Raw genomic sequence first — 21,358 nt, 5'->3', positions numbered from 1 at the left:
GTCTAGTGTCGGTTTACACTAGGAATCTGCTTTGCAAACTCTAAAGCGATGGTTCTCAAACATTAGCCCCTGTTCTGGAGGGCTCCGTGAAATGCAGACTGCTGCTCCAGCCACTCCCTCCCTCCTGAGTTTCCAACTCTGTGGTCTGAAGTGGGACTGAGACTTTGCATTTCTAACACATGCCCTGTAAGCACACTTTGAGAACCTCTGCTCCAAAGTGATTTTATGAATTAGAATCTGTTGGCACAGGGGACACTCAGCACTTTGAATCTGGACCCAGCCCTAGGCTCTTGTTTGGCTTGCAGAAGTGTCAACTGTGCCCACAGGCAATAATCCAAACTCCATACTCAAACTCCTGTCTGAGTTTTGGAAGCTGCCTCCTTCATACCAGCATCGAGCCACAGGTGTCCTGGGTCTAGGATACAAGATCCTCAGACATGCCCCCCACCTGCAGCTGGTGGAGGATGGCATTCCTGAAGACAGCCACGTGCACTCCCCTCCATCCCCACTCACTCCCATTTCCACTCCGTGTTCATTCATTGAGTCAATGAACATTTTTTGAGCCCTTACTGTGAGCCAGGCCCTAAGCTCAGGACTTAACATGTAGAGTTTTATTTAATCCTCCAAGTACCCTGTGAGTCATCACGATTTCCCTCTTTCCATTTGACAGAGGCTCAGAGAGGATGAGAAACTTGCTTAAGGCTACAGAGCCAGAGCCAGTTAGGGATTTCTAGGGCCTTGCCCCTAAATCTGGATGGTGTGACTCCCAATTCCTGCTTTCACCTGCCCCCTGGAGCTTTGCCCCACTGGATGCAGAAAAGGGCTCACTGTGGTCCTCTGACTCCAGAGCTGTCACATCCTTCCTTTGGGAAAGGCTGAACCTCATGGTTTCCACCCCATCGTGATGTCTCTCCCCCAGGTGAGGAGTTGCTTGACATTCCATAGCAGCAGTGTGGGAATGATTCACCGGAGGGACAGTAGCCTGGGGGGAGTGGGGTGGAGGGAAGGAGGCCTGTCTCAGAGTTCCTGAGCTCCCAGCTTCCTCCCCCAGTCCTCAAAGCTTTGCTCAGCCTGGGAACACCAGGGGTGGAGAGGAAAGCCCCAGAGGTCTTACCAGGCAGGCTCCCAGGAAAGGAAGCTCTAGAGGAAGTGAGGGGAACCAGGAAGGGAAACTGGCAGGAGTGATGAAAGCCCAGTCCTTCTGCCTCACTCCTTGGGACAGTGGCCCTTTGGTCCTCAGCCAAAATGGTGCTCCTTGTGGCAGCCTGACAACACCAGAACTACCTTTTATGGTTTATACAAAGCACCGGCCCCTGTTGAGGCCCTCTCCCTCCTTCCTTCTTCTGGGCTGCCTATTAATAATGACAGCAACAATAAGTTACTATGTGCCTGTTCCTTGCTTTACATGCATCCACATGTTAAACTCCCAATAAGCCCTAGGAGGTAGGCTCTACTAATATCCCCATTTTACAGACCAGGACACTGAGGTTCAGAGAAATGAAAGCACTGGCCCATGGTCCCATAACTAGAATTTGAATCCAGGTCCATCAGCTCCAAAAACCCCTGGGCTCAACCACAAGGGTCTCTGACAACATTGTCTTCCTATATGTGCCCCCCATTCCCATGGAGAGAATCACTGCTTAAACCCATCCCCAGGCCCTATCTCTAAAACCAGGCCCAACCCCCTGCCCCTAGCTTCTCTCCTCCACCTCCCAGGTGCCAACACTGCTAGCATCTTTGAAATCCAATTTGTATTCTTCCTGGGGGAATTCATAATCTGCAAGTGATTTCTGGCCACAGACACTGGCTTTCCTTGTGCCCATGCCATATTCCAACACCCACCTGTACAGGCAAGCACAGACACAGGCACACTCACTCACATCCAGCCACAAAGGTGTGACCGCCCCTGCAGGGCACAAGGAAGCCCAGCTGCTCCCCACTGGAGTGAAGTGACCCTCCCCCAGCTGGCCTTTCTAATGCCATCCCCTTTTTATCCCCCTTTTGAGGGAAACATTTCATAATAATAAGAATCACAATAATGATGATAATAACAGGAATCAGCCTTTCCAGTTTATAAACTTTTTTCTCTAATTGCCTCATTTGACTCTCCCAAGCTCTGAGAGACAGGTGATTTTATATTTCCACGTGGCACATGCAGCAGGGGGTCACATAGCTAGTAAGGAACAGAGCCAGGGTCCTAATCCCCTTCTCACACCCTCTCAGTTCCTTCTCCTGCATCATAAATAATGAAGAGAGCTCATTGTTACCATGCACTGAGAACCTATTCTTGCTTTGATATGGGGTGCACTTTATGAATGTGTTTTAATCCACACAATAGCCCAGCGAGGAGAACTTTTTAATGCTCAGTGTAAAGTTGAGGTAATACAGAAAAGTTTAGGGAAGAATGGCCATCTAAGGAATGTTCCTGAGCTAGATGTGCATCACTTTAGAAAAGTGTAGGAAGGAAAAGAGCAAGAGCTTCTATGGAAGCTTTAGGGAAAGTGAATGCTGCTGGTGGTAATGAATAGTTTCTTCCTTTTACTCCAGCCCCTCAAGCACTTTGCCTGTTACTGTGAGCTGTGTCATCTGCTGCTATCTGTGTGTGCCTAAGGCCACACAGTCACCGAAAGGCTGGGCCTGGATTTTAACCCGGCAGTCTTGTTCCAGAGCCCACTTGATTAACCTTTAAGGAACTAGTGCAGAAAGAACTCAGACCTGGAGTCAAAATGCCCTCCTAGCTAGATGCCTTGGGCACTACCACTTACCTCTCTCTGCCCCATTTACTTGTCTTGTGAAATGGAGCATGTCATCAACCTTGCCTTCCTCTTTCCTCCAACTCCCCCCCCCCCCCACACACACATTTGTGACCATCAGACAAGATGAAGAGATGCGGGTGGTTTCCTAAGGAGTGCAGGGCAGGGTCTTGGGAGTTGGGTTGAGCACATTACTGGTCACAGAGGGTTGAAACGGGTCCAGAAAGGATGACCTTTATAGGAGCCTGGTTCTTTGGGCTGACAGGCTCCCAAAGAGCCTCCAGGACACCCAAATCCCATTGTCATTCCCCCATGCCCCCAAAGTCTGACAACTGTGCATCCCAACAACACCCCCCCCCCCCCCAACATGTCTAGAAGCCCCAGATAAGATATTAGCCCCTGACAGTGCACTTCACAGCAACGTCGCAGAGGGCTGAGGGCAGGGGGATGAAGGTGTGTGTGTGTGTGGTGTCATGTTATTTTGCAAAATCACACTAAGCAGGGGGAGAGAAGAGTGGGCCTAGGCTGGAAGCCAGAAGGCTAAATGAAATAAAACATTAATGACAACCATCTGTAGAATGGGATTGATCATCCTGACCTTATATGTGGTTGTGAGAATCAAATGAAATGATACCTGTAACTCCTTGAGCACAGGTGCGTGGCACAACCCGCTCTCAGCAGACAGTGACTATTACAACTGTGTTAATACACACTTGAGTATCTACCAGCCGAGCAGGGCCTTCCATTTTAGACACTGGCCTAGGCTACAGTGAATACCCCAAGGATATTTAAGACTGTGGTTTGCCAGCCTATGGCGGTGTTGATAGTCTCACAAAAGGGGCGTAGTGTTCAGAACTTGCCAAGAAAGTCATCCTGGGCAGCGGGGGCCACAGGTTTTGATTCTAAGCGCCTTCTCCAGGGGCGTGAGCGCGCCCCCCGCCGGCGGTTTCCAGGAAAGCCTCTGCTGGGGAGCCCGGAACCCAGTCCCCCCAACCCCTCTCCCGCCCGCCCCGGAGGCCACCCTGGGGGCGAGGCAGCCTGGTGCGTGGGAGGGGACGGCGCGCCATTGGCTTCAGCGCCGCACTGAGAGGAGGGACCAGAGCGGGCCGCCAGACTCGGGCAAACCCCGACCCGGCTGGGCGCCGCGCACGGTCCAGCCCGTCCCTGCCCTGTCCTACCGGGATCTGGCGGCGTGATGTGAGCGCCCGTGGTCCCCCTGCACTCCAGCTTCGCAAAGCCAGCGCCAGCATGCGCTAGGAACGTAAGTTCTGCTCCCCACCGCCGCTTCGGAGCCTCGCACTTTCCCCCTCCCGTCGCCAGCCAGCCAGTGCCTGCGCAGCCCAGCGGTGCTCCCGTGGCCGCGGGGACCGCTGGGGACAGTGAGGACCCCTTGCGCGCGAGGAGGGCGCCCCAGGACCTCTCGGCACCGGCAGATTCGGCCGGGATCCCAGGGATCCCCTCCCTGGCTCTCCAAGGCGCCAGCCACTAGCCCCTCTGTTCCTCTCCTTTGCGCTCTCGGGGGGCTGCCCTTCCCGCTGACTCGGTTTCCCCCTCCCCGGCTTTGTCCCTCCGCTGTCTTCTCCCTCTGGGACTGTTTATTTCTCCCTCGGCCCCCCCTCCCGGGCTCGCGCTCTCTGCTTCGGAGCAAGAGAGAAACGGAGCGAAAAGCACTTTCTCTCTCGCTGGGGTCAGACTCTGTCTCCGCACTCAGTTCTCTGTCCCCTCCCCCTCCATCCCTGTCCCCAGTCCCCACCCCCGCCATTGTTCCCGGGTCTGGGGAGCGCGCGGCAAAAACTTGCGAGTCCTCCCCTCGTCGCCCCGGCAGGGCCCCGGAAGGAGGTGGAGGAGTTCGCGCTGCCCACTAGTCCGGCGCTCCTTTCTGGTTTAGGGGCTCGTTTGGGCGGGGGTACTGGGCCAGAGGACCCGGGGGCGCCCAACAGCCCGGAGCTCCCCGCCTGGAGTCTTAGAAAGTGGGTGAGTGGCTGGAGCTGGGAGAGAAAGGATGCACTGGCGGGGGGAGGAGCACGGCTGTGAAGATCCCAGTCTCCAGGCTGGGGTTGGGGGGAGCTGGCAGAACGGAATCCCGGTTTCAGCCTCACTATTGGGGGCGGGGTAGAAAAGGCACAGGTGGAGACCGACGCCCCCTCTCTCCCCCAAGTCGCGCGCTCAGCTGGAAGGGGGCAGCGTGGGGCCTTTGTCTTGGCGCAGGGTGGGCTGGGTCTCCGGCCACCGGCTAAAAACTCGCAGCCACGCTGGGGGTCTGTAGAGGAACCGCCGGGACACCTCGCCCATCCCTGGCGCGCCCAACAGAGCCCGGCGCTGGCTTCGCATCCCCCAGGTTCCCCCTCCACGCCCCCACCCAGTGCGTGGTGCTCCCGCCGGCCGCCTCCTCGCAGCCCCCGGGGAGCGTATTTCTCTGCGGGAGCCTTGGGGGCGGGGGCGGGGGCGGGAGCGTGGCGGAGGCCGAGATTCCGAGGTTCCTCCAAAGCCAAGGCCGCCTGGCCGCTCCACCGCCCGCCGCTCCACACTTCCTGGTCGATTTCCTTCTGACAAACTTTTCCTGGTGGGGCGTCCAGCGAGATGAAGGCCCCAGGGCTGCAGGGATGTCCACTCCAGTTGTGCGGCCTTTTGGACCTCAGCCCCTGGAGGCCTGTGGAGGGGGGTCCACAACCCTCTCTTCCTGCAGCCTTCAAATTCCAGGGACACTGGGGGGCGGGGGGGGGGGGGGAGCGGTTGTAGGAGAGACCGGAGGGGGCACTGTCTATACCTTAGCAGAAGCTCCGCACTCACCCCAGAAGGTGGGAAAGGTTTTTCTTGTTGGGTTGTTAGGAAATAAGGTACTGCGTATTCTCCAGGCCTCGGTGATCCCATCTGGAAAATGGGCAGTCTGGTCCCTGAGGTACCCTTTGCCCCCAATATCCTGGAAGCCCGCTGCCCTGGCATCTCCTTTTCAGACCACATGCTGTCAGCTTAATCAGGCCTTCCATGTTTGGAGTGGAGGGCTGAGGCCCAAAGCCCTTCACCCATATCTGGCTGTCAACACCAGCTGGGGTCCACTGCTCAAGCCTGTTGTTTGCAGGGCCCTGCTCTGAGGCCCCCTGCAGCTTCTCCAGCCCCAGCTCTGAGGCCCCCTGCAGCTTCTCCAGCCCACACTCAGCTGCCTCCCCTCCCCCAAGACCTTATGATAGAGATCCCCACATCCTCTGAGTGCAGTTATATTCCACACATCCCTGTACTTTTCTTTAACTCATTGAACAAAACATGAGCTGTACACCAAAAATGATTTAATGAACTAAGTGCCAGGCACAGAGCCAGGCACTGGGAGACAGCTTCGAACAAAATAAAGATTCTTGCCCTCATGGAGCTGACACTTAAGAAGGGAGGGGCAAATAACTATCAAAATAAATAAGCAAATTAAATAGTGTATTGAGAGGTGAGGGGGAAAAGATTGAGTGTTGAGGCCAGGGATGGGATTGCCATTTTAAACATGGTGGTCAGGAAGACTTCCCTGAGGAGGTGATGTTCGAGGTAAGGCTTTGAGGGAGTGAGCTGTGGGGATATCTTTGGGAAGTAAAGATCTTGCAGAGAACAGCCTGTGCCAAGGCCCTGAGGCTGGAATGTGCCTGCTGTATTTGAGGACTGGTAAGGAGCCAGTGCAGCTAGGATGGAGTGAGGCAGTGGGGAAGAGATAGGAGGCAAGGCTGGCTGAGAAGGGATGGAGCCTTCCCATTTCACAGATGAAGGAAGTGGTGCCCAGAAACATATAAGTCACTCCAGGAACATGCAGTCTAGGAGCCGCAGCTGCAGGTTGGGTGCTTGAGGTTCTGACTCTGGGCCCACAATACTTTCCCTTCACCCTGCATCTCAACTATTCGTCCACAGAACTGGTTGGGCCCCAGGCCTGGCCAAGTGCCAGGAACATGGAAGGGAGCCACCCAGGCTTAGTACCCCAAGGGGCTCCATATCTCTGCAACCTGTTGCCGGTCCCCTGTCCACCTCTTGACAGTATACTCAGCAGCATCTTCCTGCTGACACAGAGTGACCCTTCTCTCTCTTCCGGTTTCCTTCCTATAGCCACCCCTTTTTTAATTATTGATTTTAGAGAGGGAGGAAGGGAGAGAGAAACATGGATGTGAGCTACATCAATCAGTTGCCTCCCCCACGCACCCAGAATGCAACCGGCAACCTAAGTATGTGCCCTGATTGGGAATCAAACCTGTGACCTTCCAGCGCACAGATGACACTCCACAATCAACTGAGCCACACTGGCCATGGCCATGGCCATGGCCACTGTAGTTAGTTATAATGTAGTCCCTGGGAGGGTATCTGCTCTGAAGCTGGTATGGTCAAGGGGGAATTCGAAGCAAAGAATTAAGTTTCCTAGTTTGAAAATAACAACAACAAAATTATTATTGAGCATTCGCTGTGAAACAGGTACTTTCCTAGGTGTTTTTTGTGTATCTTCTCATTGGTGGGGAGGTAGTGTCATTATTATGCCCATTTAACAGATGAGGAAACTGAAGCTCAGAGAGGTGGTCTCACTGGCCCAAGGCCATGCAGCTAATAAGTGGTAAGCAAAGGCCTTTTTAGTTGTGACCTTCTCTTTTAACCACTAAGCCAGAGCCCCAAACTTGGGGAGATGGTCAGTCCTGGACTGTGGTTCTGGCCCATCAGTGTCCTGGGAAAAGTATAAGGACGCTTCTGCCAGCCTCCCCCAACCCACCAGAAGGCATTTGCTTCTGAAAAAGTTGACTGGAAATGGTGCAGCATCCCTTCAAGGAAACTCCCCTCCCCTTCTCCCCCTTTGAGTTCCTGAGTAGCTACAGGGGTGGGGGGAGATGGGAGGGCAAGTTGGCGGGAAGGATGTGTCCACTGCCTTCTCACAAGAGCTCTGGCTGCACGGGATCCGGAAACCAGGCTGTCCCAATGACCTTGGCCCCATGGGATCTGGAAGCACCAGCTGCTCTGAGGGTCCTGACATAGTTACTGGGCCAAGGGGGAGACTGGCCCATTTGGACAGGAATTCTCCATGTGCTCTGCCCTTTGTGAGTGACAGCAGGGACAGGGAAAAACACTCTCAGTGACTTTTGAGTGGTGACAGACGGCTGGACACCTTCTCCCCCTTGCACACAGCAGCAGCTTCAGACTCCTTGTTGAGGCCCCCAGGGATGTCCCCTTTGGGCCCTCAACCTTGTCCCACCCTCTGCCCTCCTGCAGCACAGCAGGAGATGTTTACTTTCTGTCTTTGAAGCTTTGGAGAGATTTGTTTGTGATGGAAGTTTAGGCCTTCCTCTGCCTGCCTGGAAATTAGGAACCTTCAAAAGCAAGAGAACTAGTAGAGAGATGGAAAGAATCTGTGGCCTGGTGGTGGGACTTGGGGCCGGGCAGCTGGAGTGTGGCTAGTGGACGTCAGGGTTTGGAAGCCAGCTCATGAATGTCACAGCTGGGAGGGGCCCTAGGGACCACACTTCTATTTTTTTAGATGAGGAAACTGAGTCCCAGAGTCTGGCCCTGTGGCAGAGTCTGCCTGTGTCCTCAGCTGACTCCGGGCGCCCCCACCAGCCTTCCAGCTTCAGGGCGAACCCTCTGCTGCCAGCTCGCGCTCCTGGAGGCTCCTGCAAGTGGGCTGTGGGATTTCTTCCTTGACTCTGGCGCTTTGTCGTGGGAACTGGGCTTGTTGCCACAGCAGGATTCGCATCGTGCTCCTTCCTCTCCCTGCCAGTTCAACTCTGTCATCCTTGCCCTTTGCAGCAGTGTGGACACTGAGCCCCCGGTGATAGGACGTGACAGAGATGGATGATGCAGCCCTGCCTGACACAGCTCACGGCTCCTTGAAAGAGGAGGCTGACTAAGGCTGCCCAGCCTTTAGAATAATTACGCTCGCCAGGGACATGCAGCGAGGGAGCCTTGCTACGTGGCAGCCTGGCCTCCAATTCCTCCCTTAGCCAGTGGGCCCTGAGACTTCCCCCAGAGCCTGCACCCAGCGGCCACTGTGAGGATGCTGGTAATGCACTTGTGTCCATCCACCTTCCCATGTGTCCTATAACTTTCTAGTTTAGCTCTAACCCACCCACAACCTAGTAAGTCAGGCATTGTACCCCCATTTAGAATGAAGGAATGGAGAGGCTCATCTGCCCAAGGCACAGGGCTAGTAATACAGAGCCAAGATGTGAACACCGGTCCCATTACCCCCCAAGATCCATGCCTCAGGGCCCAGTAGTGGGTTCTGGGCTAGGGGTCGTTAAACACCATCTTGCCCAAGGGGGTGATGGGCTGTCCCAGGAGGCGACCACAAGGTGGATGATGTGGGCTCTGGCCCCCTTGCTTGGGCTCTCTCTGCCTCCCTTTCTCTCTGGCCAGGACCCTGAGTCTCTCACTGCCTCCCACCCCCTGGTGTTGCCCCATCCCAGACCCCATTTCCAGCTATTTTGCACGAACGTGATAACAGAACAATGGGTCTCCTTGCAGCCCTTCCCAGGTCCTGCTGGAGTCGCAGGGCTTTAGCCCTGGAAGGCTGGACCCCAGGGGTGCAGATGCTGGTGACTTGCCAGGGACCTTCAAGGGGAGATGGGGAAGATAGCTTAGAGTGTACTTCTTTTTGAGGTCAGACTCACCAAATAATCTCCCTCACCCACACACACACCCCAACTCCTCTCGGGATGTCCAGTTAACGCAGTTAATTTGGTTTGAATTTCAGCTCTGCCACTTACCCCAAGAGACACTTTGGCCTTAATTTTCTCATCTGTAAAATGGGGGTGATTGTACTGCCGATCTCATAGGGTTGTGGTGGGGGTTACAGGGAATTCCTGGTCTGGAAGTACTTGTCCCCCAACTCCAGCCCCAGGGTGGGTGTTCCTGGGGGAGGGGTGCAGTTCTCTTTACCAGATGGAGACAGGTGCACTGCTGCTCCTCTCGTAGGCAGAGGGTCTTGTTTGAAAGGAAGTGGTTCTTGGCTGTGACACTTAGCAGCAGTAACTCCCCCTTGAATCACAGGATGGCTCAGCAGCTGGTGGGTGTTCTGGGCCCCAGGCCCCTTCCTCTCCTTTCCCCTCCCCCTGGCAGTCAGGTTCCATGATGGGGACAGCTTTGCAGTCCATCTGTTTCTATGGAAACCAGGCTTCCCAGGAAGGCAATGGGTTGGGAGAGGTCCTCTAGGACGGCAGAGTGATGCCCCAGCCTATCTGCCCTGCTGCAGGAGCAGGGCCCGAGCAGCTGCCCTTAATCTTACTAATCACCATGCTTTCCTGGCACATAGTGGGCGCCCGGGCCCTCCACTGCCTTTTCTCTATACTGTGTCACAGTCCTGCAAGCTAAGTAGCAGTGCAGTTTCACAAAGGAAGAAATAGAGGCTCAGAGGTTAAGAAACTTTCCTGAGGTTACAGCCTAATAAAGATAAAGCATTGAGATTTGAGATAAAGCCCAAGTTTACTAGTTGTTAAGTATATGAACATCCCCCCCTCCCCACTCATCTGCCTCTGACACTTTTACCTCTGACATTTTACTGCCACTGTGCCCCTCCCTTCCTGCCTGGTTCAGCTCCTCTTGGCCTCTGCCTAGTCCTGGCCCCTCTGTCTTGCTGCCACTGGAAGCTCTTTGGGGATGTTCTTTCCTGGCCTCAGATGTCACAGCACGTGGTGGTGGTGGTGGTGGTGGTGGTGATGGGCTGCAAGGAGTCCGACCTTGGCCAGCAGGGGCTTCTCAACCCCTCCCCCAACTCACTAATTTATCACAAATAAATGTTGAGCTCCTGTGCCAGGAACTGTCCCAGGCCCTGTTGACACCCTGCCCCTTGGCACTCCCCTCCCAGTGCTGGCTACGGCTTTCTGAGGCAGTAGGGGTGAGGTTTCACTTTGAATTCTCACCCAGTCCTCTAACCCCACCATGTCCTGGGCACCCATATCCCAGGCCCTCTGTGAGAGTGTTTGCACCCTGTCCTGGAGTCTTCAGCACCCCATGAACCCCTTTCCCAAGCCCACCTGCCCAGCAGTGGAGTCCAAATTCAAACCCAGTGCTGCCTGATGGCAAAGCCCCCTTGCTGCCCTTCTCTTCCCCCAGCTCCTGTGTGGCCTGGGGCAGATCCTGTCCCGTCTGCTTCAGCTTTCTGCCCTGTATGTTTGGAGCAGAGCCTCCCTCGGGCCCTGCCACATAGAGCTGAGTGTGATCCTGAAGTGCCCAAGGTGCACAGTGAGACCTGCTTCCCTGAGCCTGTCTCATTTGCCTGTGCTTGACAAAGTGCCTACTGTGTGCCAGGGCTCAGTGGGGACACTCTCACATGGACACAATAGCAGCCCTGCCTTCAGATCGCTAAATCTCAGGAAGGACAACTGCCCATGACATGACTGGAAGTATGGGCTGGAAGTGGCAGCGGCCACCTGCACTGAAACCCATGAGTCCTGAGGAGGGAGGGCTGGGCAGTGGTTCAGAGTCGAAACAACTGTTAAAAGGACAGTGACTTGCCGGCTTTATTGGGAATTGAGGTCAAAGAAGCTGACCAGGGGCAGAATGCAGAGGGTCATGAACTCAAGGCTGGGGGACTGCAAGCCACGGTCTCCCTTCTTGCTTAGCAGCCCCTCCCCCCCCCCCCCGGGGAGCATGTAGGTGGAGGGGCAGCCCTCCTCCCCACCTTTTCCCCTAGCCTGGGGAAGCCTGGCACTGGGGAAGCCCTGGGGCCCTTCAGAAGGCAGCTAGATCTGGGAGAAAAAACGAGACAGCCCTGCCAGGCAGGCTTTTTCCATTGTGCATGGCCGAATGAGTGAAGAAAGGGAAGTAGCAGGAGCTGGGCCTGCTTGTCCCGGGCAGGGCACTTCGCTGCAGGCATCGCCCCCAGGCCCTCTGTCCTCCAGCACTTCTGCAAGTGTGCGTTCTCATTACCCCCATTGCTCAGGAGCAGACACTGAGGCTGGGAGAGTTGCCCAAAGCCCTGCGGCTGGTAAGAGCAGAACCAGGATTCAAACCCAGGTCTGGCTGCCCCAAGCCAGTGTGCAGGGAGAGGATTGCAGGGAGGTACTGTTTTTCCTCTTTTAGGTTAAAATGGGGCCAGGCTTAAAAGGAACGGGTAGAGTGGCCTTGCAGGGGAGGAAAGTTCAAGGGCAGATCTGAGGGGGTGTTGCCTTGGGAGCGGGGCATGTTCAGGGGCTGACAGGCGTATAGAAGTGTTGCAGCTACCCATCTACCCTCCCCAGGCAGGGCCCAGTCTTGCAGGTGCAGAGGTAGGTTCAAGGGACCCACTCCCTGGAGATCAAGTTCAAGATCTCGCTCTTCCTAAGATGTCCCAGGGCCCTTTCTTTGTTGGTAGTGAGCTCGGTGCTGGGGCTGGGCTCTGGGGTGACTACAGTGGGTCTCACCAGCCCAGGTACCTGATGGCAGTGCTTATGGATAAAGCTTGTTCCTTCTACGAGCGATGCCAGTGTTAGATGGAGTCCCTTTCTGTACTCAGCAGGCTGGCACTGCCACATCTCATAGCCTTTAATTTATGGTTCAGGCCTGTGCTACAGAGGGGAGCTTTGTGTGTTGGTGAGGAGAGGACATTGGGCAGAGGAAGGCAGCTGACCCTCTGAGCTGGGGTCACTGACACAGCCCAGGCCTTGTGGGCTGTGGCTCAAGAGTCAGCCTTGTGCCATGGGGCTGAGGTCTGGGGGCTTGGCCCAACTTGGTGGAGATGTTAGGAAACGCTAGTTAGGCCCTTCTGATTTTTCCTGGCTTCCATCCCAGAGCCACTGCTGCATGGGGGAACCTGGGGAGGGCCAGAGTGTCCAAGTGACACTTTCCAAGGCCAGGCACACTGCCCTACGCACGTCACAACTGTATCTTGCATTCTCACAACATCCCTTTAAGGTTGGACCCTTTATTTTCCCAACTACAGATGGGGGGATTGAGGTACAGAGAGGTTAAGTGACTTGCCCATAGGCACACAGCTAAGAAGTGGTAGATCCAGGATGTGAACTCAGGTGTGACTTAAGCAGTTAGCTCTTAACTGTTAGGTCTTGTAGCTCCGCCCTACGGGAAAAGTAAGGGTTTCCATTTCACAGATGAGAACAATGGGGCTCAGAGAAGTAACTTGCTCTGATTTATGGCTGACAGATCAGTGCCTCCTCCCCACCCAGGCAGGGGCCCTGTCCCACAACCCTATACCTGGCTCACAGCACATCCTCACTAAATGCGATGTGTAAGGTGCTGCACTGTGTGCTCTGACCAAGCTTCTCCTTTTGCCCCTAAATCTCTAGGAGGTGGGAAGTACAGCCCCATTTCACAGATGGGGATAACTGAGGCTCAGAGAAGTGAGATGGCTTGCCCAAGTCGCACAGCCAGTAAGGACTGAGTCTGGCAGCATGGCTGGCCTGGGAGGGAGGGTTAAAACGCCAGGGGACCTATAGGAAGACTGACCATACCTGGTACTGGGAGGATGTGGGGAAACCAGAATGCTCATGCATTGTGGGGAATACAAATGGGTCGCTGCTGTGGACCACAGTTTGGCACTTTTTCCTAGAGCTAAGCGGAGAGTTACCATATAACTCAGAGTCATCCCACTCCTGGGTATTTACCTTAGAGAAATGAAAAGTTACGGCTGCACAAAGCCTGTATATGGATGTTTATAGCAGCTTTGTTCACAGTCATCAAACTCTGGAATCGACCCAGTTCCTCGGTGAGTGAGTGCGTAATGACACTGGTGCGTCTGTCCCATGGAATACTACTGCTCAGTGGCTCTCGGCCCGCCTGGCAGCGGGAGGGACGCCAGGCTGATTACAGCTTCTGTCTGGATTCACAGGGAGGTGGTGGCAAATGGCTGAGGTGTTGTGACAGTCCCAAGGTCCCCGAGGAGCAGTTCGATTAAATCCTGGCTGCCCAGTGGGGCTGGCCACCTCTCCATCTACTGGCATTGAGCTGCCTTCTGGTCACTACCAGCCACCTCCTGTGCCCCCAGGTGTGTGGGGGGGAGGGAAAAGCTCAGCTGCCCCCAGTTGACAGATGAGGGACTGGGCTGGGAGCTTAGGAGGGCCACTGCCATGACATTGCCCTTATTTCCAATCCCGAGCTGGTGTGCTTCCTGCTAATGTATCTAAGTCTAAAGCCTCATTATCCAAACACCCCACAGTTTGATTCTGTTCTGATTATTATTTGCTGGGTGCTTTATTTTGCTTTAAGATGCTGGGGGTCCTAGCCGATTTGGCTCAGTGGTTAGTGTGTCGGCCTGTGGATTGAAGGGTCCTGGGTTCGATACCGGTCAAGGGCACGTATCTCAGTTGCAGCCTCGATCCCTGACCCCGGTCGTCAGGGTGCATGCAGGAGGCAACCAATCGATGTGTCTCTCTCACATCAATGTTCCTCTCTCTCTGTCTCCCCTCCTCCCTTCTACTCTTTCTAGAAATCAATGGAAAAAATACCCTTGGGTGAGGGTTAACAAAAACCAAAACAAAAAGACACGGGGCGGGGGCTGGAACTGGAGGTGACCAAGGACATTACTGGGCTCTGCCTTTGGCAGCCCTGGACAGCGGGGCTCGCCCAGGGCCACACAGTACTGAGGTCTGGGCCTGAGGCCTGGTCAGGGAGGTCCGGCAAGTCCAGCTCAGGTTCCCGGCTGAGCACAGGCAACTTCGGAGCCTTGTCTGTAAACGGGGGTGGTTTTCCTGCCTTCCCAGAGGGTGGCCATGGGTGGAAATGAGATGTTGGAATACGGGAGGCACCCAGTACTGGTGTTACTGATATTTTATATGTCTCTGCTGAACCTCATTGAACTTGGTTGAACCTCATTGAACTCAGTTTCCTCATCTGAGAAATGGGTGTAAACAGCACCCATCTTGCAGGGCAGAGCGGCTGTGATTGGAGGAGCCTAGTGCCACACCAGGACCAGCTTCTAGAAACCTTCGCTTCATTGCAGTTTACACTCCTGTCTTTCCTTGTAGGTTTGTGCTGACTGAAGGCGAGAACGGGCACACTCAACTCATCTCTGCGTCTCCATTGTCCATCACAGTGCCTGACACACAGTAGGTGCTTAAGACCCGGCCCAAGGTGGAGTTGGAGGTGGCTGAGGACTGGGGGCTGTGGGAAGTCATGGGCAGACACAGGGTAGGGGAGAGGCTGGTGGCAGGGAGAGAACAGACCTGGACTGTCCAGAGCCCTGTCTCCACCCCTGGCATCCTTCCTCGGGTTCAGCTGGGTCCTGTGGCCAGCCCTTTCCCCTTCCTTCAGTCCTGGTGGGTTCGAAGGAGGTTGTCTGGGGGATATGAGGGAGGGAGGAAGGCAGGGCTTGCTGGGCAGCAGGAATTGTCTGGGCAGAAGTTCAGTGGAGAGCCTGGACCACAGCCTCAGCGGGCCCTGGGCTGGGTCTGGCTGCCCTCCGAGGTCTGGAAGCTGGGTGGGACTCGTGGCCTGAGGCCGGTGTCTCCCCACAGCCCTTCTGCAGAGGCCGGGATCCAGGACAGGATGGCGGCCAAGCAGCCCCCCCCTCTCATGAAGAAGCACAGCCAGACGGACCTCGTGAGCCGCCTGAAGACCCGCAAAATCCTTGGAGTGGGCGGGGAGGACGACGACGGGGAGGTGCACCGCTCCAAGGTGGGCGCACGTGGGCTGCCTCTGAGCACCAGTTTGGGGAGGCAGGTCTGGCCCAGGGCTGGGAGAGAAGCGTAGCTGAGACCCATAGAGCTGCAGGAGTCCAGGACGTAACACATTTTTCTAGAAATGTAGTGATGTCAGAGAATGATACAGACATGAAAAGAGATCTTTAGAATTGAGTGCTTAGTGTATGCCGCTATTACACTGCTGTTTTAGGAGCATTATTTAATTCTGCTAGCCCTGGAAGATGCAGAAGCAGTTATTAACCCATTGTATAGATGAGGAAACTGAGGCTCAGAGAGGTTAGGTGACTTGCCCAGGGCCGTGCCAGTCAGTGCCAGAGCCAGGCTTCAAGCTCACATCCTGCAGACCCCTGAGCTTTCACTCTCAGCCACCATGCTTTCAGCTTTCCTTAAGCCCTGGTGTCAGGGAGGCAGTGAGGGGGTGGCCTCAGTGTGACCCTTCCTGCTTGGGTGGCTGTTTGGCTAAGCAGAGGCACCTAGGTGGGCCCCTGAGCATGCCGGGGGGAAGGGGGTGGTTTCGGGAGTTGAGTGGGCTGGGCATGCTGAGGGTGGCCTTCCCCTTGGTAGCCTCTGACCCCTCCCCTCTGTGTCCACAGATCAGCCAGGTCTTGGGCAATGAAATCAAGTTTGCTGTTCGGGAGCCTTTGGGGCTGAGGTGAGCAGTGCTGTGAGTGTTATGGGGCGGGGCTGTGTAAGGCTCCGCCTCATCAGCCTTGCCCCTCCCTCTTGCCCTTGATTCCATCCCATCTCATTCCCTCCCCCAGAACCAGCCCTCCCTGGGCATCTTGGCTGGGAAGGTGGGGGGAGGGGTCCCCTGAGGTCTGGGGTTGGCAGTGAAGGGCCTGGCTGTGACCTTCCTATTGATGCCTCCCCAGGGTCTGGCAGTTTGTTTCCGCTGTGCTCTTCTCCGGCATCGCGGTCATGGTGAGCCCCTGCCCAACCCCAGGAACCCCGGCCTCTACTAGGGGCTCCTCCCCTGCCCTGGGGCCCCTGCTGCCTCTCCCCACCCACACAGCCCTCATGCTGATGCCCCATCTGTCAGGGCTTGCTGACTGCCTCCAGGTCCTGGCTCCTGACACTCATCCTGCCTGTGCCTGCCTGGGAGCATCCTGGATCCTTGGCCATGGTCCTGACTCCTTGCCCCTGGCAACCCCAGTCAGTGCCTTCTGTCCTGGCATGGAATGGTGGGGGGCAATCAAGATTCAGACTCTGGACTGGCCCAGGGACCCTGGCCCAGTTCTGGGGGGAAGGAAGATGTCTAGGGGTTTTTCACGGTGACCCCACCCCCACCCTGAGCATCCCACCTGCTGTCCCTAGGCCCTTGCCTTCCCTGACCAGCTCTATGACGCTGTCTTTGATGGAGCCCAGGTGACCAGCAAGACCCCCATCCGCCTCTATGGGGGTGCCCTCCTCAGTGAGTATTGCTGGGGAGGACTCTGGGGTAGGTTATGGGCAGCTGGGGGACCACCTGGGGTTGAGGGGAATACAGGGAGCCTTCTCTGCTGATGTTCCCCTTCCCAGATCCCCCCTTCAGCTGACGTCTGTCTCTGCCGGGTGTATGCTGCCATCATGTGGCCACCGGTAGAATGCAGTGGATGGGGCTCTGTCTTTGCCATCTTTTGGAACAAGCACTTACTGAGCGCTTGCTGGGTGTAGTGCACCACTGGGCACTGGGGTGCAGAGGTGAATGAGGCCAGGGCCCTGCCCTCCAGGGCTTCCTGGCCCAGAGAAGCAGGCAAAATCAACAGTGTGTCTACAAAACCCCTCACACCCTTGGGCCTCTCTTTTGAACCACTTCTGTTTCCAATCTGAGTCACACACAATGCCTGTTAGGAAGCTGAATAACAGCTTTGAAAACCTAGTATAGATGGTGTTGCTCTCCTTCTCCAAAACATTCTATGGCTCCCTATTGCCTTCAGATTAAAGTTCCTCCTCTTCCGCCTGGCGTTCAGGGTCATCTGTGGGGTGGATCCAGTCTGCCCTCCCAAACCTACCTCCCCCCACATCCAGCCACACCTCATAATGCCCCATGCCGTTCAGAAGGCCTCCATACCTTTGCACACAGTTTCCCCTGTTTTGTACTGATTACACTTCTACTCACCTTTAAGGGCCAGCCTCAATACCTCTGGGGCAGGGGGTGGTGGGGATTGGGGTGGCTTCAAGCACTCCACTCACACAGTGGGAGAGCTAAACATGGGGTAAGGTTTGTTGAAATAAAATGAGTACATATCTGGTGTGCAGAGCCAGCAGAAACTGGCAGAGGCTAAGTAGGTGGCTCTTCCACTGGAAATACGGTCTGCCCACATCCCCCTGGGGTATCCCTTAGAGAGATTTCTTCATGGGCTCAGGTTTCCTGTCTTCAGGAGTCCATTTGTAAAGAAAATGTGATTATAGGACCAGGTAACCCATTAACTCATAAACTCCCATCAACCTAGAATCATAACAGAACCTGACAGGGGCAGAGTACCTAGAGCTCAGGCCTCCCATTTTATAGATGAAAAGACTGAGTCCCAGTGTGGGGACCTGACTTGCCCAGCATCCCACGATGTGTGGGACATTGCATGAACGGGAATGAACTCATCAGCTGACACAGCAGAGTTGAAATTGAGAGAATGGGTCAGGGGATGGATAGATGAGGTTTAATTTGAGGAAATGCATGGGGTAGGAGATGTGGATGTACAGCTTCCTGGCTTCCTTGCCACGTAGGGCCAAAGGGACATGGAGCAGGCCCCTTGCCCCTGCCCCAAAGGGGTGGGTGGTTCAGGTTGTCCTACCCCCAACCCCCGCTTTGTCCCCACCCAGGCATTTCCCTGATCATGTGGAATGCTCTCTACACGGCCGAGAAGGTTATCATTCGATGGACTCTACTCACTGAAGCCTGCTACTTTGGGGTCCAGTTTTTGGGTGAGTCCTAAGGTGGGTGGTGAGGGGAGGCTGAAGGTGGGGTGTGGGCAGGGCAGCTTTGCCCCCATCTTCCAGCTCTTGCCACTTGGGTTTCTAGGAAGTGATGGAAACCTGTCTAAGGGGGAGGGACCCATGTGGCTGTGTTTACCTGTATCCTGCACACCTGCGCTCATACACTTACCACTTAACTGTATCTCCTGAATACACACATGGGCATTTCTGCAGCCTCCCTCCCACACGTGCACCTGCAGCCTCCCACACGTGCACCTGCAGCCTCCCACACGTGCACCTGCAGCCTCCCACACGTGCACCTGCAGCCTCCCACAACCCAGCACAGGTGTGACCACACACTCTTATTTTGTCCACGTGCTTGCCTCAGTTTCTGCCACGTGGAAAACATCAAAACAGACATGTCTGTGGGGTCAGACAGCTGCAGGACCCCCGCTTAGGACAGGGCCAGAGAGGCGGCCACCCTGGGGCTCCTGGATCAGCCCGCGGTCCTGTGGCAGGGCAAGGGCACAGTCCTCTGACCTGTTCCTTCCCGGCCTTTCTCCCACAGTGGTCACTGCCACGCTGGCCGAGACGGGCCTCATGTCCCTGGGAACTCTGCTGCTCCTGGCCAGCCGCCTTCTTTTTGTTGCCATCAGCGTTTACTACTATTATCAACTCGGCCGAAAACCCAAAAAAGTCTAGCTGACCACTGGGCTGGGGCCCCTCTGGGGCCAGGAGGCCCTGGGCCTCAGTTTCCCTTTGGTTCCTGGAAGGCAGGAAGGACGCTGCCCTGCGCCAGGCAGATAGGAATGGCCCTCTTCCTTCCTCCTGGGCTCTTCCCGATGCTGTGACCTGTGCTTTCAGGTTTGGGGAGGGACAGGGCCTCTGCATCCCTGTTCTTTGCCCCACCCAATGACGCCTCCTTTTCTTGGGCCTCTTGGCCTCCGGATCCCCTGGACAGACACTGACCGGAGAGCCTGCATCACAGGGGTCCGGGCGGAGGCGAGGCCCTTCCCTCTTTCCTCTGAGAGAGGCTGCGGGCTGCCTCGTCCTCCCCTCCACCCCCTGCCAATCTAGTGCCCAAGCAGGTGAACTTGGCTCCTGCCTATGCCAAAAAACCCAAGAACTTGATCTTGTGCCCCTACCCCTTGCGGGCCCTCCCCACATGTGGCGGCCCCTCTTGACCCCTAAACACATGCACCTGTCCTCCCCACAGCCCAGCTGCAGGCCGACAGGTGGGGGTGGCTGGCTGAGCTGGCATTTGCCTTTCCTGTGAGGTGGGCCACAAGCAGCAGAGCCCTGTCCCGGCCACCACGGGCTCTCCTGGGGCCTTGCTCCAGGCTGCTCTGCCTCCCCCGCCCCAGCTCCCGAAGGCTCCTAGGAGTCCCCTTCCCCCAGCTGGCCTGGTCCAGAGGCTGTCAGCAGCCCCACCACAGGCTGGCCCTGACACGGACACAGATCACCCAGACGGAGGCCACCTGTGAGTGATGGGGTTTGGAGACGAGAAGAAAAGCAGTGGCATTTCCTTGTCCCTTGGCATGTTCTCCAGGTTCTGATGCTTACCTGGCTTAGCCCCTCCCCTCTCCCTGCCCCCTCCCCAGGGTGCTGCTCTCTGGACTTCCAGCCTGGGCTGTCCCCAGGGCCTGGTGGGATAGGACTGGGTACCCTTCAAACTCAGCAGGGGAACAATATAGAAATATTTCAGCAGGCCACCTGCTCTTGTGTCCCCCCCTCCCTCCCCAGATGCCCTGGAGAGAGCTCACACTCCCTGCAGACTCCCCGGCCTGTGTGTCCCCCCAGAACTCCCTCCTCCTTCCTCTGTCCCACCATTTTCCTTTCCTCCAGGACACTTGTGCTCACCAGGGGTGGCAGCCCTGTGTTCTGGGGACAGGTGTGGAAAACAGCAGCCCAGGCCCCAGTCTCACTTTCTGTATTTGAATAGAGTGTGTTTGGGGGGTGAGATGAATGGTCCTTTGGTGCAGCTCAGCTCTGGCTAGTGCCAGGTGGGCCTGCATCTGGGAACCTTACCCTGCCCACACTGGGCACCACACTGCCTTCCCTGTGCCCAGCTGTCCCTGCAGCCACATGCCTACTGAGGATGCCACATGTGCAGCTGAGGAGAGAGGCCCGGCAGGTCAGGTTCCTGAAGGCTGTACTGCTGGTGACCATGACCGCGCAGAAGGGACATCAGACACTAAGGAAGGGCCTGCTCTTAACCTGGCATCCATCTCTTGCCACTGAAGTTTGTGCCTGTCCCCAGGGGGAGTTCTGGGCAGGCTGGGAGCCCACCACTGACTTTGGGAGGTGGTGTTGGTGGCTGGTGGGCAGTGCCTCCAGACCAAGGCCATGTCCTCCATATGACCCATGCCTTTGAAGGCCTGGCTAGTTCTCCAGCAGGTGGTGGTTTGTCCTAATAACCACTGGGTATGACAGGTAGGCCCCTTTGAGGCAGGCAGGGAAGTGGAGGCATGGGCTCTTGTGTTGGGCATCTGCTAGGGCTGAACTGGCCAAGCTACTTCGCTTTCAGCCGTGGTGGGGGGGTAGTGAGGGCGCAGTGCCGTCCAGCCTCTGGCACGAACTTCGAAGTTCTTCGTGCTGCTTGGTTAAACATCCCCGTGAGGCCTGGAGGGAGCTGCTCTGGCAGACAGACACATAGCCTGGGGGGATGGTAAGGAACCCTCAGGGAGGAGACAGTGACAAGGGGGAGAGGAACAAAGGAACCCACAAATCTATTAAAGAAGGCCCAGTGTGGGCCCAGGGCCCATTCTAAAGGTTTGGGAAGACCCAGAATACCCCTTCCCAGTTCCCCCAGGTCCCCTTTGCCACCAGAACCCAGTACCCTCTTGCCAAGCTCCTGCCCCAGCCTAGCCCACCCTCACTCAAATCAAGACCACCTTTCTTCACGGTCACTATTTATTCTTCGTTCCTTTTTCATTTTGTAAGAAACGGTCACAAAAACCAGTGCAAAACCATCAGTGTGGGTGTCCTGTTTTATATTACAAAACTCTGGGTATATAATATAAAAGGGGCGCACAGGAATAAACATGATAAATTAGCTCTGCTACCTACTGTGAAGACATTTACAATTTTCAAAATAGACTTTCAATGGCCCACGGGGGAGTGGAGAGGGGGCTTCTG

The 21,358-nt window shown here is 55.8% G+C and overlaps 1 protein-coding gene across 4 annotated transcripts; it reads left to right on the top strand.

Moving 5' to 3' along the window:
- Positions 1 to 3,791: 3,791 nt before the first annotated feature.
- TP53I11 (tumor protein p53 inducible protein 11) lies at positions 3,792 to 21,284 on the top strand. 4 transcript variants are annotated; one of them, XR_014000063.1, is made up of 9 exons: positions 3,834 to 4,014; positions 14,654 to 14,734; positions 15,143 to 15,302; positions 15,922 to 15,980; positions 16,201 to 16,249; positions 16,643 to 16,739; positions 18,128 to 18,229; positions 18,789 to 19,423; positions 19,845 to 21,284. XR_014000063.1 is itself a non-coding variant. In XM_081155153.1 (8 exons), the coding sequence occupies exons 3-8, from the start codon at positions 15,174 to 15,176 to the stop codon at positions 18,920 to 18,922; spliced, it is 570 nt and encodes a 189-aa protein (XP_081011279.1). In that variant the 5' UTR covers positions 3,792 to 4,014; positions 14,654 to 14,734; positions 15,143 to 15,173; the 3' UTR covers positions 18,923 to 21,284. The 4 variants fall into 4 exon arrangements, 3 of the variants coding, with proteins under 3 accessions (XP_081011279.1, XP_081011280.1, XP_081011281.1); XM_081155153.1 differs by having other exon boundaries at positions 3,792 to 4,014; positions 18,789 to 21,284; XM_081155154.1 differs by having other exon boundaries at positions 3,833 to 4,014; positions 14,654 to 14,738; positions 18,789 to 21,284.
- Positions 21,285 to 21,358: the final 74 nt, after the last annotated feature.

The sequence above is a fragment of the Miniopterus schreibersii genome (genome assembly GCF_964146895.1).
Source record: "Miniopterus schreibersii genome assembly, chromosome: 12".
Classification (NCBI taxonomy): domain Eukaryota; kingdom Metazoa; phylum Chordata; class Mammalia; order Chiroptera; family Miniopteridae; genus Miniopterus; species Miniopterus schreibersii.
Note: the sequence above shows the minus strand (reverse complement) of the source record. Positions and strands in the feature narration are given on the sequence as shown.

Coding starts and splice junctions, on each gene's coding strand:
- TP53I11 (XM_081155153.1), top strand. CDS start 15,174: ATGGCGGCCAAGCAGCCCCCCCCTCTCATGAAGAAGCACAGCCAGACG. Junction 15,303..15,921: donor GGGAGGTGCACCGCTCCAAG/GTGGGCGCACGT, acceptor CTGTGTCCACAG/ATCAGCCAGGTCTTGGGCAA. Junction 16,250..16,642: donor TCTCCGGCATCGCGGTCATG/GTGAGCCCCTGC, acceptor TGCTGTCCCTAG/GCCCTTGCCTTCCCTGACCA.